This window comes from Esox lucius, chromosome 16 (assembly GCF_011004845.1).
Source record: "Esox lucius isolate fEsoLuc1 chromosome 16, fEsoLuc1.pri, whole genome shotgun sequence".
NCBI classification, from domain to species: domain Eukaryota; kingdom Metazoa; phylum Chordata; class Actinopteri; order Esociformes; family Esocidae; genus Esox; species Esox lucius.
The window spans coordinates 31,493,549-31,509,941 of record NC_047584.1 but is presented as its reverse complement, the minus strand read 5'-3'; the positions used below and the strand labels follow the sequence as shown (position 1 = coordinate 31,509,941).

Sequence of the window (16,393 nt, the reverse complement as noted above, 5' to 3'; positions counted from 1 at the left end):
CCAGCATTGGAACCAGAGACCTTTGGGTTAACGGAACAACTCACTAGACTGTCAGCACTCTCGGGGCTTTGATGTAATATTACACACAACATCTACTGGTCACTATAAACCCAGAGGAATTGGGCATCATTTCATTGCTAGTCGTCCTTCTGAATTAAGGACAATATTACTGTGTATTCTGTGTATTATGTGTGTGGAGAGAAATCCCCTCAGGTTGATCTGACAATTCATTTATATCCTGTCATTGTCTGATAGCCTCAGTGGGACTGATGTGACTGTGGTGTTATTGATACAGTGTGACTGGGCTGGTTGGGATGTTATTGATACAGTGTGACTGACGTGACTGTGATGTTCTTGATACAGTGTGACTGGGCCGGTTGGGATGTTATTGATACAGTGTGACTGACGTGACTGTGATGTTATTGATACAGTGTGACTGGGCCGGTTGGGATGTTATTGATACAGTGTGACTAACGTGACTGTGATGTTATTGATACAGTGTGACTGGGCCGGTTGGGATGTTATTGATACAGTGTGACTGGGATGTTATTGATACAGTGTGACTGGGATGTTATTGATACAGTGTGACTGGGATGTTATTGATACAGTGTGACTGGGATGTTATTGATACAGTGTGACTGGGATGTTATTGATACAGTGTGACTGGGCCGGTTGGGATGTTATTGATACAGTGTGACTGGGATGTTATTGATACAGTGTGACTGGGATGTTATTGATACAGTGTGACTGGGATGTTATTGATACAGTGTGACTGGGATGTTATTGATACAGTGTGACTGGGATGTTATTGATACAGTGTGACTGGGCCGGTTGGGATGTTATTGATACAGTGTGACTGGGATGTTATTGATACAGTGTGACTGGGATGTTATTGATACAGTGTGACTGGGATGTTATTGATACAGTGTGACTGGGATGTTATTGATACAGTGTGACTGGGCCGGTTGGGATGTTATTGATACAGTGTGACTGGGATGTTATTGATACAGTGTCTCTCCTATAGCTGGCCCTGGAGTATGAGCGAGGTGCTGTGTCACTGAAGCTAGTGTCTACAGAGGAAGTTAATGAAGTGGTGGCTCACATAGGGACCTGTCTACAGAGAATATGTCCTGGTCTGTCACCGATGTGAGTATGCAAACGTGCGCGCACACACACACACACACACACACACACACACACACACACACACACACACACACAGGAAATAACCAGGGATCTCACAATACGATACCATTATATTGCTTAGGTGCCGGTCAACTCTATGTCCTGGTTCTCACCATTATATACAGTTTGTATTGGGTTTGACACTGTGTTTGTATTGCTATTTGATGTTCCAGGATTGTTTACAGTAGAGGGACACAATGTTGTGAATAAAATATACTGTACAGCACTGTCTAAATGAATATTGCTCTCCCTCTCTCGGTTTTTGGTAAGAGATCTCTTCAGAAACAGTAACCTTAGTTTAGTCACCCTTTTTGGGGTACAGTGCCAGCTCTGATGGGATAAATATGGATCCTTCCCGGACAGTTGGGACTGATGGGTCTGTCGAAGATGTTGATACTCTGTAGCTGTGTAACAGCACTGTTTCTCTCTCACTGAGTCCGACAAAAAACCCTAAAGTATACACACCAACAGACCTGTGGATTTACCACTGTTAAACAAACTGTTACTCACATCAACACTCCAGTTAAGGGCTGAGAGAATTTACATTTAAAACCAAATGTTTACTGTCTCAGAGTGATAATGTGTTGTCGTCTGTCTATCTCTCTGCCTGTCTGCGTCTTTGCCTGTATGTCTGACTCTCTTCTTGTCTGCCTGTCTCTGCCTTACCACCTGTCTCGCTGCATGTCTGTCTCGCTGCTCGTCTTCCTGTCTGCAATGTCGGTCTCTCTTCCTGCCTGTCTGTCTGACAGGAAGGTGATGAAGAAGCTAAGTATGGAGCCTCCAGAGAGGATCATCAGCCTACAGACTCTATGGGAAAGCCAGAAAGTAGCGGAACCTGGACCTTGTGGTAATTACACGTGCATGTGTGCGTGCGTGCGTGTGTGCGTGTGGGCGTTTGTTCCCTCGTGTCACTGAACAGCCTTGTCTCTCTGCAGGGGGTTTCTCTCAGATGTACAGGTGTGTGTGTGACTGGCTAGGCCTGCCCTACAGAGAGGAAGTGCAGTGGGTCAGTACCATTCTGCCCGACAGGTTCATTCACTTTGGATTTTGTCTTGTCAGTTCCTTGTAATATCACCTTATCTACGGTTGATGCGCATGGTTGCGTGATCGTTGTACTGGCAGGACAGGAGCCGTCTATCGCCATAGGTTTGCGTGTTTTCTGAGTTCCACGTTGGCATTCATTGGAACGTGTGGCTGTGGACTCACCATGACAGTGGTGGCCGAGGGTCTGACTCTGTGTTCTGTCTGTCAGGATGTGGACACCATCTATCTAACTCAAGACACACGGGAACTCAACCTGCAAGACTTCAGTCATCTGGAGAACAGGTAGGTCAGGAGGTTACCGTAGTGATCCTATATGACATCAGAATGAGTGATCTTTATTCACTGTGTTCAGGTGGCTGGATGTTTCTGGTTGACCTGTACAGACAGCAGGACAGTTCAGGTGTCTGGATGTTTCTGGTTGACCTGTACAGACAGCAGGACAGTTCAGGCGTCTGGATGTTTCTGGTTGACCTGTACAGACAGCAGGACAGTTCAGGTGGCTGGATGTTTCTGGTTGACCTGTACAGACAGCAGGACAGTTCAGGCGTCTGGATGTTTCTGGTTGACCTGTACAGACAGCAGGACAGTTCAGGCGTCTGGATGTTTCTGGTTGACCTGTACAGACAGCAGGACAGTTCAGGCGTCTGGATGTTTCTGGTTGACCTGTACAGACAGCAGGACAGTTCAGGCGTCTGGATGTTTCTGGTTGACCTGTACAGACAGCAGGACAGTTCAGGTGGCTGGATGTTTCTGGTTGACCTATACAGACAGCAGGACAGTTCAGGCGGCTGGATGTTTCTGGTTGACCTGTACAGACAGCCGGACAGGAGACAGTTTTAGGAACAATGGCTGACCAGGGTGTTCAAACACTTTAAAGATGTCAGACTGTCATTGGTTACTGGAAGCCTCTGATGGCTGTGTGCAAAATGTAAAATCAGTTTAGATTTTTGAAATGCAAATGTATCAAATGCTATTAGCATTTTTAAATGGATTTACTGAAATACATTTCCCCAAGGAGCATAATGATTGTAATTTTACTGATCCTGGTATCTTTGTGTCTTTCTCCTGGGCAGGGATCTAGTGGCTATAATAGCAGTGTTGGAATATAACCAGTGGTTCACAAAGCTGTCCACGAAGGATTATAAACTGGTGAGTTAAACTAAGCTGGTCTTAGAAACGCCACTCAACCAGGACAGGTCTGAGACAATCATTCTCTCCCCCTGGTCTCCCCCTGGTCCTCTCTCACTCTATCTCCCCCCTGTGTCCATCTTACTCTATTTCTCATCTCTGCCCCCCCCCCCCCTTTTCCCCCCTAGTCCTTCTGCCTTTCTGTTTCTTTCCCCACGGCAGGACCGTCAAATGTTTTGCTTTGATAAGATTTTGAAATCAGTAAAAACAATGGGCTAGATCTCACAGTGTCAGTTTAGTCAGCCCTGAAGCACCCCACGCTAATGCCACCCTCCATCCATCCCGGTCTCTTCAATGATCACACCATCATGCTTCGTAGAGCGGGCCACACACATATGCCCACAGACACACGCGTGAACACCCCATCAGGGCTTCCAGTTTGCCCGTCTGCAGCCATGACATGTATCTGGTGTATTCAGGATTAGAGAGTAAACCAGAGCATGGCCAAAGGCTTTGTGCAGCTAATTAGACTGCATATATTAATGTCATATTGACTGTGGAGGGAGGGAGGGAGTCAGGGGAGAGTAAAATGGAGGAAGACCGTCAGGGGGGGGGATAGATGGAGGAAGAACGACAGTCAGGGGGGGGATAGATGGAGGAAGACAGACAGTCAGGGAGGGGGATAGATGGAGGACGACAGAGTCAGGGGTGAGTGTACAGCTTGTATAACAGTGTAAACTTGCTGTCCCCTGAAAATAACTCAACACACAGCCATTAATGTCCAAACCGCTGGCAACAGAAGTGAGTACACCCCTGAGTGAAAATGTTTTGGATCCATGTGGCGTCCTTGACGGGACACCACTCATCACAGTCCTGCTGAGGGGTTGGCCGGGGCCCGTGTTCAGTGTTCTGATCCAGCATCAGTCTGGCCTTCTGGGTCATAATGAATAAGACATGGACACATCCTAGATCCTTGGTCGTGACGGCAAGAATCCTTGGTCACCACGTCTTGCACCGGGGTCACGGCGTCTTGCACCGGGGTCACGGCGTCTTGCACCGGGGTCACGGCGTCTTGCACCGGGGTCACGGCGTCTTGCACCAGGGTCACGGCGTCTTGCACCGGGGTCACGGCGTCTTGCACCGGGGTGATGATGGCTGTAGTTATCAGACTGGAGCCTGGCTGTTGTCCTGACGACACAGTAAACCGAGAGGACGGACCCAAAGAAGCAACTGGAGCGCCACGGTTCCGAATGGAGCCCTGTTCCCTGTGCAGCGCACTACATTTGACCAGGGCCCATTGGGTCAGTTGGCTGTGCCTCAGCTGGCAGACAGAAGGTCCACTGTAGCTACCCGTCGGCCCTCCTCTCTCATGACATTCCTCTGATCACACCCACAACCCCTGGAATCCCGTGACAGTCTCTCTCCCTTGGTCTAACTCGCTCTTTCACCCTCATTCAGTCTCCACTTCTTTCTCTCAACTCTGTCTACCTTTCTCTTTCTCTTTCTCTTTCTCTCTCTCTCTCTCTCTCTCTCTCTCTCCCTCTCTCTCTCTCTCTCTCTCTCTCTCTCTCTCTCCCTCTCTCCCTCTCTCCCTCTCTCCCTCTCTCTCTCTCTCTCCCTCTCTCCCTCTCTCCCTCTCTCCCTCTCTCCCTCCCTCCCTCCCTCCCTGTCCCAGGGAACAACAGGGTCCTCTGTCCCTGAAAGGAGAGCCATCTCTACAGCAGCTCTGTGTATAATCATTAGCATGCCGTCCCCTGGTGATGGCCTGCATATGTGTGGAATGCCAATTAGTTGTCCCAACACAAACTGGTCTAGTGTTTTTCCTGTTGTGTCAAATTCATGTAATCAGATTGACTGTTGTCCCCTTCCTCTGAGTACCAAAACAAAGGGGATGCATTTCATCTGACTCACTAGGTGGATGTATGGGGTGGAGAGGAATGGACAGGTTCTGAACTGAAGGAATGTTTTCGGTTTCCTTCACATAGGGTCGGTGTTTACAACAGACTCAACAGAACGCAGAGAATTGGGTCAGGACCGGTGTTCTGTCACACTGCTCTCGTTACATCTTTAATCAGGCCTGCGTTTTGTTTTTTTTGTCTCCTGACTCACTTTGTGATGGCCACTAGATGTATGTCAGAGGTCTCTGTCTCTTTCTATCCAATCAGAGCCCTCCAACTGTCTCTCTCCTGTTGAGTGCTGTAACGGAGGTGGGAGGGGGGGGGGCTTGGCTGCTCTAGGGCTTCTCTTCCAACACACATAGACAGACATTCTCCACTGCTTTTAGGATGCCCGAATGAGCTAACATGTCTGGCTCCCTTGTTTGAGGAGGTAGAAAGTGGTTTGGCCCACATTTGGTGGCGTGCTGAAAGCAGATGGTTAGTCTCCTGTACCAAGTACGTAAACCGTAATGGTACCACAGATCTGGCGTGAGACGTCCAACAGCATCAGGTCCGGACAGTTTTCCAGGTTGAAACCTCTTTTAAAGTCCGGCTGAAGGGAGATGGGTGGAGGTCTTTGTTCTGGTTTCCGACCTGTTAAAACCCACAACTCAATCCGACATCTTGACACATTCAGCAAGACTGCCATTCTGTGGTACTCTAGACGAACCGTGTGGCGGCGCTGTGACACAGTGCCTCCAGTAGGAGGCGATAGATGCTCCATCACATAGGAAACACCTGTCAGTCAGGTGAAGGATGGTGCAGTATCAGTCTAACATGTGTGTCTGTGTGTCCCCTTGTGTGTGTCTGTTCCTGTGTGTGTCCAGTCAGCAGATGTGTGTGACCAGATCTTAAGGATAGTAGCCCGGTCCAGTCGACTGGAGGAACTGGTTCTGGACAACGCAGGACTCACTAGGTTGGTGTGTGTCTCTCTCTCTCTCTCTCTCTCTGTCTCTCTCTCTGTCTCTCTCTCTCTCTGTCTCTCTGTCTTTCTGTCTCTCTGTCTCTCCCTATCTCCCCCTCTCCCCCCTTGTCAGCTCTGGGAATCCAAACAGCATCCTCTCAGTTACTGAACCTCTCTGTGTGCTTTCCCATTTTATAGTTAGTCTTCCACTGAACCATCTGCCTGTCTCACTTTATCTCACTCTTTTTCTCTCTTTGTGTAACATTTGGCAGAGACAGATGTCTCTCTGTAGCTCCCTGACACAGCTCACCCACCTCCAACTCCCTAGTGCTCCCTGACTCTAACCAACATGTTGTTCTGTAGTCGCTACCCCCCCCATATTTCATGGAATTTCAGTGTCATAAATCATTCCAAATGCATTCTGTTATTTAGCTGACACACAGTAAATCAAACGTTTAATTTAAGAACTAGTGTTTTGATTGATGACTATATGGCCAAGCGGTTTACAGTTCGACACATGCTCTTTGCCAGGTTTTGACAAAGTGACAAAAATTCTATATTCTGATAGGGACACAAATATGGTCCTCTAACATCCACTGATGGGATTCATAACTTTTTTGATTATGGACACCTGATCTGTGCCTCAGACCTAGCCAGGAGGAGGTTTTAAATAATGCAGCTTTTGACACCATGACACCAACTTCTAAATGAGGTTACAAGCTTTTGAACTATGGACGCTTTACTATGTATTTTCTTCTAGTTAAACGTTTGTCACCTCAAAATGTGAAGCGTCAAATATGCAGTGCCAATGCGCCATTCCTAAGAAAAGCTCTCAGCCATGGTATATTGGCCATATAACACAGCCCATTGTGCCTTATTGCTTAGATGAACAACATATTACGCATCCAGCCCAAATTGGTTTATTAACAAATTATTAATTACAACACTGCATCTTTAACCAATGATCTTTGGCCCAAGTTCCACTGTTTAATCTGACTGTATGTCCTCTCACTCCATGAAGGGATTTTGCCCAGAAGCTGGCGACCGCTCTTGCCCATAACCCAAACTCAGGACTCCACACCCTCAACCTTGCCAATAATCCACTAGAGGACCGAGGTATTACTCTACTCTTCTCTGCTTCACAATAAATGATTTCAATTACTTTGACTGAGATGCCATTTCTTCATTTAGTTGTTCCTTTGCCCGCTGCACATGTCAAACAGCACACTGTGGAATTGTAGTACTATTTTCAAAGCTGAAAGGAGGATCAATTTCAAAGCCCAATCATCCTTGCTTTCACTAAGTAGAGAAGCTGCGTCTTACTACTTCTGTATCCTCTTCTATTTAAATTGAAATCGATTTTCACTTGATCAAAGCTGACACTTTCAGATTAAACTGAAATTGAAAATCTGCCAGAACTGATTCAGTTAGCTCCTTCTGTCATTTCGCTGACTCGTCTTTTTGAGAACATTTAATGCGTTTGACTTTGGCCCCTGCTTTCATTTCATCACATTTTACATTTTAGACCATTAAGCAGATGCACTTATCCAGAGCTATTTACAGGTACAATTTGGCTTGAATTCCTTGCTCAACTACACAAAAACAGATATTGCATCTTGAAGGCCCTGGGATTCAAACCAGCAACCCGCCATTACTAGCTTAATGCACTCCCTTCCAGGCTATCCACTGCCCCATGTTTCATAAGTAATACCAGCTCAAGTGTTTCTGACTTTCTCTCTTTCCTTTCTCTCTCTGTCTGCTATTTGGAAGTAAGGAGTTAACAGAATGTTAAATGAACTGAACACAACTCAACTTAGAGATTCGGTTTAATATTTGATCACATTAAGGATTTAAAGAGATTTTAAAGTCAAATGAATTTGGGATCCTAAATTAAATATATTCTGTGGTTCGGATTTGTCCTCAGAAAAGACGTACAGTGTCGATGTGAGACTGCTGAGTTGTACAACCTATCCTCACAAACTCTAACCTGCCTTCGGTAGAATGGCTGTTTGTTTGTTGCGTCTTTGTGTGCGAGAAGGGCGTATGTGTGTTTGTGTGAAAGCGTCTCTGCATGTGTTCCCAAGGCCTGCATTCAAATAAAATTCAGAACTCTTGAGCATTTGAAACCCCTGTCTTTTCCTTCTCTGATGTTTCCTCCAGGGATCTCCTCCCTGGGTGCCCAGTTTGCCAAACTCCGTAAGGGGCTCAAGCAATTGAACTTCTCCAGAACCTCTTTATCATCCAAAGGTAAAATGTATTTTGTTTCTCTCAACCTTGCATTTTTACCACTTTCAAAGCTAAACCTCCAAACCATTGAAGTGTGGCTCAATTGGGAAAAACAACTTCTATTTTGGAAAATTGCCAGCTCAATCAATACGGTGATCAGTGTGAGTCAGAAATGTAGAAACTTATTCTAAATTGTCAAAAATGTACTACGAAGTTTAAAGGTACGATCATTTTGCTCAGTCTCACGGAAGATGAATGGTTGGGAGATTTTCTGAATAAATTATGTCATGGAATAAAACAGTATTTTATAGTTGAGCTTGGACTGCCCAGATGACATCAGTTGGCAGGAACCAAGTTTTCACCCAGTCAGAGCGCAGCTGCAGGGGACAAATCATAAAGCAGATTTGTAAATTGGGTTTCTATTCGGATATTGTTATGCTGGCTGGGGACTATCAGTAAATAACCCAAAAGGCAGTCCAAAGTCAGACCAATTTTCCCACTGTCGCACACCAGCTGGTTGTAGTAAATTGAAGAAATTAGCTTTTCCCACCTGTGAACACACGTAACACACACATTTAAAAAGAGTGGACAGTCGATTTCCCTGCATACTTTGGTTTTCTGCAAAGCTTTCATTGACCATAGATATCATGGGATGGCAGGTGGGGAATCGGAGGCGACGGGTGGGGAATCGGAGGCGACGGGTGGGGAATCGGAAGCGACGGGTGGGGAATCGGAGGCGACGGGTGGGGAATCGGAGGCGACTGGTGGGGAATTGGAGGCGACGGGTGGGGAATCGGAGGCGACGGGTGGAGACGGGAGTTGAACCCTGGTCCTCGAGGGGGAGCGTCTGGACCTCGAATCGCCAGTTCTAAGTTCACTCAATCTTAATCAAGGGCAGCCTGTGCTTAGCAGATCAGTAAGCGCACATAATTCTCTAAATTTCAAAATCAAGCTGTAAGATTTACGCCTTTTTTCACGCCATTTTGGATGGATGAGAACAAGCAGCTTGACATGTTGTTATTAGGGTCACCAAGCAACACGTGTGAGTCTTTATAGCAGGGCGATTACTCATTCATTTGTTCACACCTTCAATTTAAACGGTTCACACTAACTACCATGGTGTCAACAACACAGCTCTAATTAATCTCACTTTCTCACACACACACACACCATCCAACATAATGACTGTAACATAGCCCTAATGAATTACACACACACACTAAAACACACACAGCTTGAGGACTGACGCACCCCCCCCCCCCCCCCCCAGAGATCAGTGTACCTGCACAGAGAAGGCTGGTAAACACATTTCTAAGGGTGTATAAATGACATTACAGCGATGGTGTGGACAGGTATGATCAGCTCAGGGCTTTATTATAGCTCTCCTTTACATTCATCTCTAGTGACGCCAGGGGTGAATCAGTACGCCTACATTTTATCTGCCATTGGCTCATTGTGGACCAATCAGAGGATAGTAGGTGCAGTGAGTAGGTATCTATGGTAGACGCGGTCAGTGGGTCATGTTATGAAAGCGTTCCTCGGTTGGTCTTTGTAAGCCTTTCACCTGTCGCCCAAACGTCAACAGTCACAGAGATACCCTGAGTGTGGATAAGCTCTCTGTCCCTCTGTCTCTCTCTTTCAGTGTTTCCATCCCTTCCTCTGCTTCCTTTAACTCCTCCATTTCCTTCCCTTACTCCTGTCTTCCTGTCTTTAACCCTCAACCTCTACCCGTCGCTGTCTTTCTCTCTAGTCCTCTCGCTCAACCTTTCTCCATCTTGCTCCCTCTAATCCTCTCCTCTTACTTCTGTGTATACAGTGATTTCCTCTGTCCTGGAGAATGCTCCTGCATTGTAATACCCGGTAATGAATAGATATCAATACATTTGTTTTTGTCCCGGCAGCTTCAGGTTTTGGACGTGCGTTAAAAGGCCCTTTTACAACAATTGATCTGTTTATTGATTGCTTCCCCGAGGGCATGTCCTCGGAGCATGTCTGACTCATGTGAGTTTGATCCTGGGGCAAAGAGATTTCTGTAAATAGAGGGACCCGTGGATGAAAAGTGTTACATTCTTCATGAACTTTCCATGTAAACCTTCTGCTTGCTTTGGATTCGTTCTGAGGCCAGATGTCCTCCCCTGTGTAACTTCTACAGTGACCTTTAACCTGCTACGGGTGTTCATTCCTCACCATCCTCTACCTTACGGTGTGTGTGTTTCAGGGGTGAACAGCCTTGCCCAATCACTGAGTGCCAATCCGTCTATCCCCGGTGACCTCACGCACCTTGACCTCTCAGGGAACATTCTACGAGGAGATGACCTCCCGGTAAGTGTCACCGTGCCCACAGCTGTCCTCCATAATGGCCGAGTCGTAAACGAGCCTCAGTACACAGCTCAGCAGTGAGTGTCAGTTGGGTTTACCTCAGGTTGTCCGCTCACCTCCGGTCACATCTCGCAGACCCCACTAGGAGGTATAAGTGGGTGTAAAAGTTGCCTTCTGAGGACAAGCTTGTCTGGTCGGCTGAATTGCGGGTTCTGCCGTCACCCTTCATGTAGCTTGGTTTCCAATGGCAGTGTGTGTGTGAACTTGTGTCACCGTGCCAACACAATCTCTCTCACACACACACACACACACATGCACACAATCACCTCGATGCTCTCAGGAAAGCTATAGATGACAATCTTGAAGGGTCTTCCCTGGCAATGAGAAACGGTGGTCAGCCAGTTGCACGTCGCTGTCCATTGGCAGGAGTCGTTTTTTGATTTCCCCGTAATCTGTCCATCCAGAGTGTCTTTTGTGTGCTAGTGCTAAACTATGTAGGGTTTTCTCAATTTCTCTACAAGAATTTCTACCATTTCCTGGGCCAACCCAACAGCCTGATCACATTGGACCTGTCCAATACGGACTGCTCTCTGGACCTGGTGAGTTTGTTTGGGTTTATGGGTCTGGTGTCTTAACTGACCACCACAAATGTGTGCTTAGTTTTCTGTTCACTAATCAGTATTTGTCTATGCTTTTATTTTCCTCAAAATAGACTGTGTTACTCTGTGTAGTCATTTGGCTAATGGCAAAACGCTGTGTTCATTTGTCTTAATCTGTGGATCGTGCTTTCTATTTATATGTGAACCTGTGTCAGTGGATAATGGCCAATGCTATGGTGTACACCTGTTTTCCAGTTGTGTTAATGCTAATGCTAAAATCTATGCTTAACTGCTTATCTATAATCTTGGTGTGCTTATACATGTAGATGGACAAGTCATCAGCATTAGCCTTTTTAACTTCTATATTCCATGTGCGCTAATGCTTCTAGCTGAAGGCTAATGCTAATACTTTTTGCTAACCTGCTTCTTTGTATTTCAGGTTTGTTCTGCTCTGCTGAGGGGCTCCGCCCAGCATCTTTCTGTCCTTAACGTGTCCAAGAGTGTATTTGCACACAGGTGAGACCCACAACATCACGTAGTCACAGAGCAGAAGCAGGGTAGAGACCCACAACATCACGTAGTCACAGAGCAGAAGCAGGGTAGAGACCCACAACATCACGTAGTCACAGAGCAGAAGCAGGGTAGAGACCCACAACATCACGTAGTCACAGAGCAGAAGTAGGGTAGAGACCCACAACATCACGTAGTCACAGAGCAGAAGTAGGGTAGAGACCCCCAACATCACGTAGTCACAGAGCAGAAGCAGGGTAGAGACCCACAACATCACGTAGTCACAGAGCAGAAGTAGGGTAGAGACCCACAACATCACGTAGTCACAGAGCAGAAGTAGGGTAGAGACCCACAACATCACGTAGTCACAGAGCAGAAGTAGGGTAGAGACCCACAACATCATGTAGTCACAGAGCAGAAGTAGGGTAGAGACCCACAACATCACGTAGTCACAGAGCAGAAGCAGGGTAGAGGGTCTGATCTATCCTCTGCAAAAATTTCAATATTTGTATTATTTCAAGATAACAGAAAGGATACACTCCTCTCATTTATTAATGGGTTTGAACTAGAGGTCTTTCAGATATATCGAAATCCAGTTATCCGTGACCTGGAATGTTTCAGATGCAACATTGTGGTTGACAGTTGTATTCTGAGTCGGATCATGCACGCCAGCCACAGATCAAACTGGGGAATCTTTGTGGCAATTCTCTGGGGAGGTATTTGCACACAAGGAGAAGTGTTCAGGTAGCACAGTTTATAAGGATTTCTCTGGAGATATGTGATTAGAGGCTTGCAGGGTTTAAAGTTGGTCACCTGGATTGGTTAGACAGGTGTGTGGTGTTTAAATTAACCCCTACAACCCTGAGTAGAGACTCCCTAACAGCTTTGACTGTGATCTAATAAATACTTCATGTTATCATGTATTTGGTTGTTTCAGTTTCCAGGAACACTGAGTTAGCAATGCAAGATTGATCTGAATGCTGTTTCAGATTTTGATAGAACTGCTGTGGCTCGTGTAGCCAGCCTTTACAGTTCTAGACAGAAATTAACAACACAAAATTCTGTGACGCCTCGCGATCTGAGAGAAGATTTATTCAAATTACACCGTTGTCACCACATTAGAATAAATAGACTTAGTTGAGATTTTTTTCTGTTGGAGAAACTAATGGGCTGTGTGTTATGATGTATCCCCTGGGACGTTGGAGTTGTGAGGGTATTCTAGAGCCATGGGCACTGTATAAATAAAATATTTTCTACCGAAAATAACAACCTTAAATCACCTTGGACAATTGGATTAAGATATTTTTGGTATATAGATATTCCTGCCCATAGTTCTTGCAGGGGTATTTTTCTAACCCAAGGTAAAAAGAAATGAGAATCAGAGACACACACAAGCAGATCGCATCACTGTCAGAGACTCCTGATTGGCAGGCCTGTGTGTCAGCATTTTTGCCATCAACCTCATTTCCTGGAAGTAAAATGCGGGAAGAGTTTCTCTGTAAATTTGCTTCTGTGGGTGTAAATGAGTGTCATGTCTTCAGGGTTTTAGAAGAACACCTTTCCCTTGCTTTTCCAGCTTCACTCTAAATGTCTGGGGTCTCCTCTTGATGGGATAGGTTATCTTGCCCTACCTGGTATGCAGTGATTTCTTGCACTTAACACCAGGTTCCATCAACTGGTCAACCAACCTGCTCCTCCTTCCTGTCAGTGGACTCTTAAGCCACGCCCAGATACCAGTTAGTGTGGTCTGAAACCTGCACAGGCCCGCTCTGGTTCCCAGCGCTGATGCCCTCAGAGCCCAGAACATCTGCATACAACAAAGATCTCTCTGGGTTGTCAGGGATCTGCTGGTATGTGCCAAGTCTTCTCACACTGCTCAGGTCTCAGAAGCTGGTTGGGGTCCAGAATCACCGGGGTCTACTTGATGATCCTCTGGATCTTCTCCCAGAAACAGAACGGCAGGTTGTCTGTGTGTTTGGCCATGTAGAACAGACCTCCTGAGCCCGGTGGCAGATCTGGTGGATTGCATTGGATTTCTTCGTTTGGTATCTTGAAGTTCTTCAGGAATGCGCTTTTGTCAACTTTCATCTGCTCCTCTTCAAGCTTTACAGATGCTGTGGCTGCAGAACAGATGGACAAGATCCTTGAAGATGTCACAGCAGATGGGACAGGATAATCTGTCCTCTGATAGAGATGATCTGGCTGCCATTGTCTGACACACTGCCACTGTCTTTTCATCCACTGTCAACAATTTCCACTTAAATGAAAAACACTGCCTCAGAACCGAAGAACCTCATACCAACCGTAAAGCGTGGAGGCTCTGGCATTATGGTTTGGCGCTGCTTTGCTTCCTCACAGCTTGCCTAACCTGTCGTCATTGAGTCAACCATGAGTTCCACATTGTACCTGAGAGTTCCTGAGGAGAATGTAAGGTCATCTCTCAAAAAGCGAAAACCGAAGGGAATAGGAACAATGACCCAAAACGCACAAGCGAAACTAAATCAATTGTTCAAAAAGAAGAAATGAAGGGTTATGTTTTGATGTTCAGTCGGGACCAGTTTTGATACCTTAAAGATCAGTTAGCTCTTTTGTTTCTCATCACTTCCCGTATCCTCTCGTTTCACACAAACATTTACTGTCTTAATGGGGACACCAAAAATCCTATTTTCACTAATCCTAGCCCTTACCCTAAACTTAACCTCACCTCGACCCCAACCTCAACACCAGTAACCTAAATGATATGGCTAAACTTAACTATACCATAACTACTAACACTTTACTCATAGTGATTTACCTTTGCCTTTATGCTAACCCTACCCTAAGCCCACTCCTAAAGCAAACTCTTAAGCCAAAAAGAAAATGTTCCGAATTAGTCACGTTGTTCCTCACAGTTTGGGGACTTTTTGTTCCTGATAAGTTGGAAACACACATACAAACACTTATGCGCCTATAACTGGCAAATCTAGTTCCTGTCTTGGCTGCAGTTTCCACCTCTCTTGCTCTCTTATGAACTAGCTGTTCCCGGAAAATGGTAAATGAATCACGTGGAAACTCAGTAAGATTCCTATTCCTATCACGAGTATCAGCACTCTTGACTGAAGAGCCCTCCTGTCTGCTCTAAGAGGCCTGGGAAGAGGGAGAAGGTTTTGAATTGTCGTTTCTTCATGCGTTTATTGTCAGTTTACTGAAGGAAAATAATAACAGCCAAATGATGCAAGGACTGCAACACCCGAATACATGGTGCATGACAGAAAGAGCCACCTGGAGCCCTACAGTACACTGAATGATGGGTCATCTGGAGCCCTACGGCTACACTGAATGATGGGTCATCTGGAGCCCTACGGCTACACTGAATGTTGGTTCATCTGGAGCCCTACGGCTACACTGAATGATGGGTCATCTGGAGCCCTACGGCTACACTGAATGTTGGTTCATCTGGAGCCCTACGGCTACACTGAATGATTGGTCATCTGGAGCCCTACGGCTACACTGAATGATGGGTCATCTGGAGCCCTACGGCTACACTGAATGTTGGGTCATCTGGAGCCCTACGGCTACACTGAATGTTGGTTCATCTGGAGCCCTACGGCTACACTGAATGATTGGTCATCTGGAGCCCTACGGCTACACTGAATGATGGGTCATCTGGAGCCCTACGGCTACACTGAATGTTGGGTCATCTGGAGCCCTACGGCTACACTGAATGATGGGTCACCTGGAGCCCTACGGCTACACTGAATGATGGGTCACCTGGAGCCCTACGGCTACACTGAAAGATGGGTCACCTGGAGCCCTACGGCTACACTGAATGATGGGTCTTCTGGAGCCCTACGGCTACACTGAATGATGGGTCTTCTGGAGCCCTACGTAGCCCCTCACCCCCCCACCCCCCAACTTCCAGAAGTGGGCATGTTATCTGGCCGATGCAATTAGACAGTCATTCCATTTTTAAGCAATTTATTAATGATGAGGGCTAATTCTTGGACTAATAAGTCAGCATATTTTAGGTATTGGCTGAATCATAATGCTCTTCAGGCAGTGATTTACGTGATGACTGTGCTGTGATTATCTGTGTAGCCGTTTTATTCCCTCAGGGATGGACTCGGTCTCGTATGTTGTGGGTTTACTCTGCTCTGTGGCTGTGCTTGTCCCCAGGAAAGGCAAAGACGTGCCCCCCTCTTTCAAGCACTTCTTCAGCAGCGCTGCTTCCCTGAGCAGCATCAACCTTTCAGGAACCAAACTCCCCCCCGAGGCCTTAAAGTGAGATCCCAAACCATTCTTTCCTAATGTCCATTGTTCTTATGTTGCCTTTTATCCCTAGTTCTTCTCTTCTGCCTCTCTTTCACACACACCTCCCGATGTTTCTAGTTGGAATAATATGAAACAGATCGTATCCCCTAGCATTCCATTGGCTGGACTGTATTAGTTCTTTATGTACAGTGTATATTTATTTTAACAATGGTGTGTATCACAAATCTACAGTAAGTTGTGACTGGAAATGGGAGTGATGTTTTCAATGCGAATGTTGCGTGTAATGCACT

At 46.2% G+C, this 16,393-nt stretch overlaps 1 protein-coding gene across 5 annotated transcripts in view; it reads left to right on the top strand.

Annotated features, from left to right (window-relative positions):
• The window catches only part of LOC105008569 (F-actin-uncapping protein LRRC16A), a 72,219-nt gene that overhangs the window by 27,910 nt on the left and 27,916 nt on the right, over positions 1-16,393 (top strand). For all 5 annotated transcript variants that reach the window (XM_034286946.1, XM_034286945.1, XM_034286944.1 and 2 more), the window contains 12 exons: positions 1,025-1,146; positions 1,935-2,032; positions 2,121-2,191; positions 2,438-2,511; positions 3,303-3,378; positions 6,122-6,210; positions 7,220-7,314; positions 8,359-8,445; positions 10,643-10,746; positions 11,265-11,342; positions 11,782-11,858; positions 16,008-16,112. In XM_034286946.1, coding sequence (XP_034142837.1) covers positions 1,025-1,146; positions 1,935-2,032; positions 2,121-2,191; positions 2,438-2,511; positions 3,303-3,378; positions 6,122-6,210; positions 7,220-7,314; positions 8,359-8,445; positions 10,643-10,746; positions 11,265-11,342; positions 11,782-11,858; positions 16,008-16,112 — 1,076 coding nt within the window. The remainder of the gene's footprint in view (positions 1-1,024; positions 1,147-1,934; positions 2,033-2,120; positions 2,192-2,437; positions 2,512-3,302; positions 3,379-6,121; positions 6,211-7,219; positions 7,315-8,358; positions 8,446-10,642; positions 10,747-11,264; positions 11,343-11,781; positions 11,859-16,007; positions 16,113-16,393) is intronic.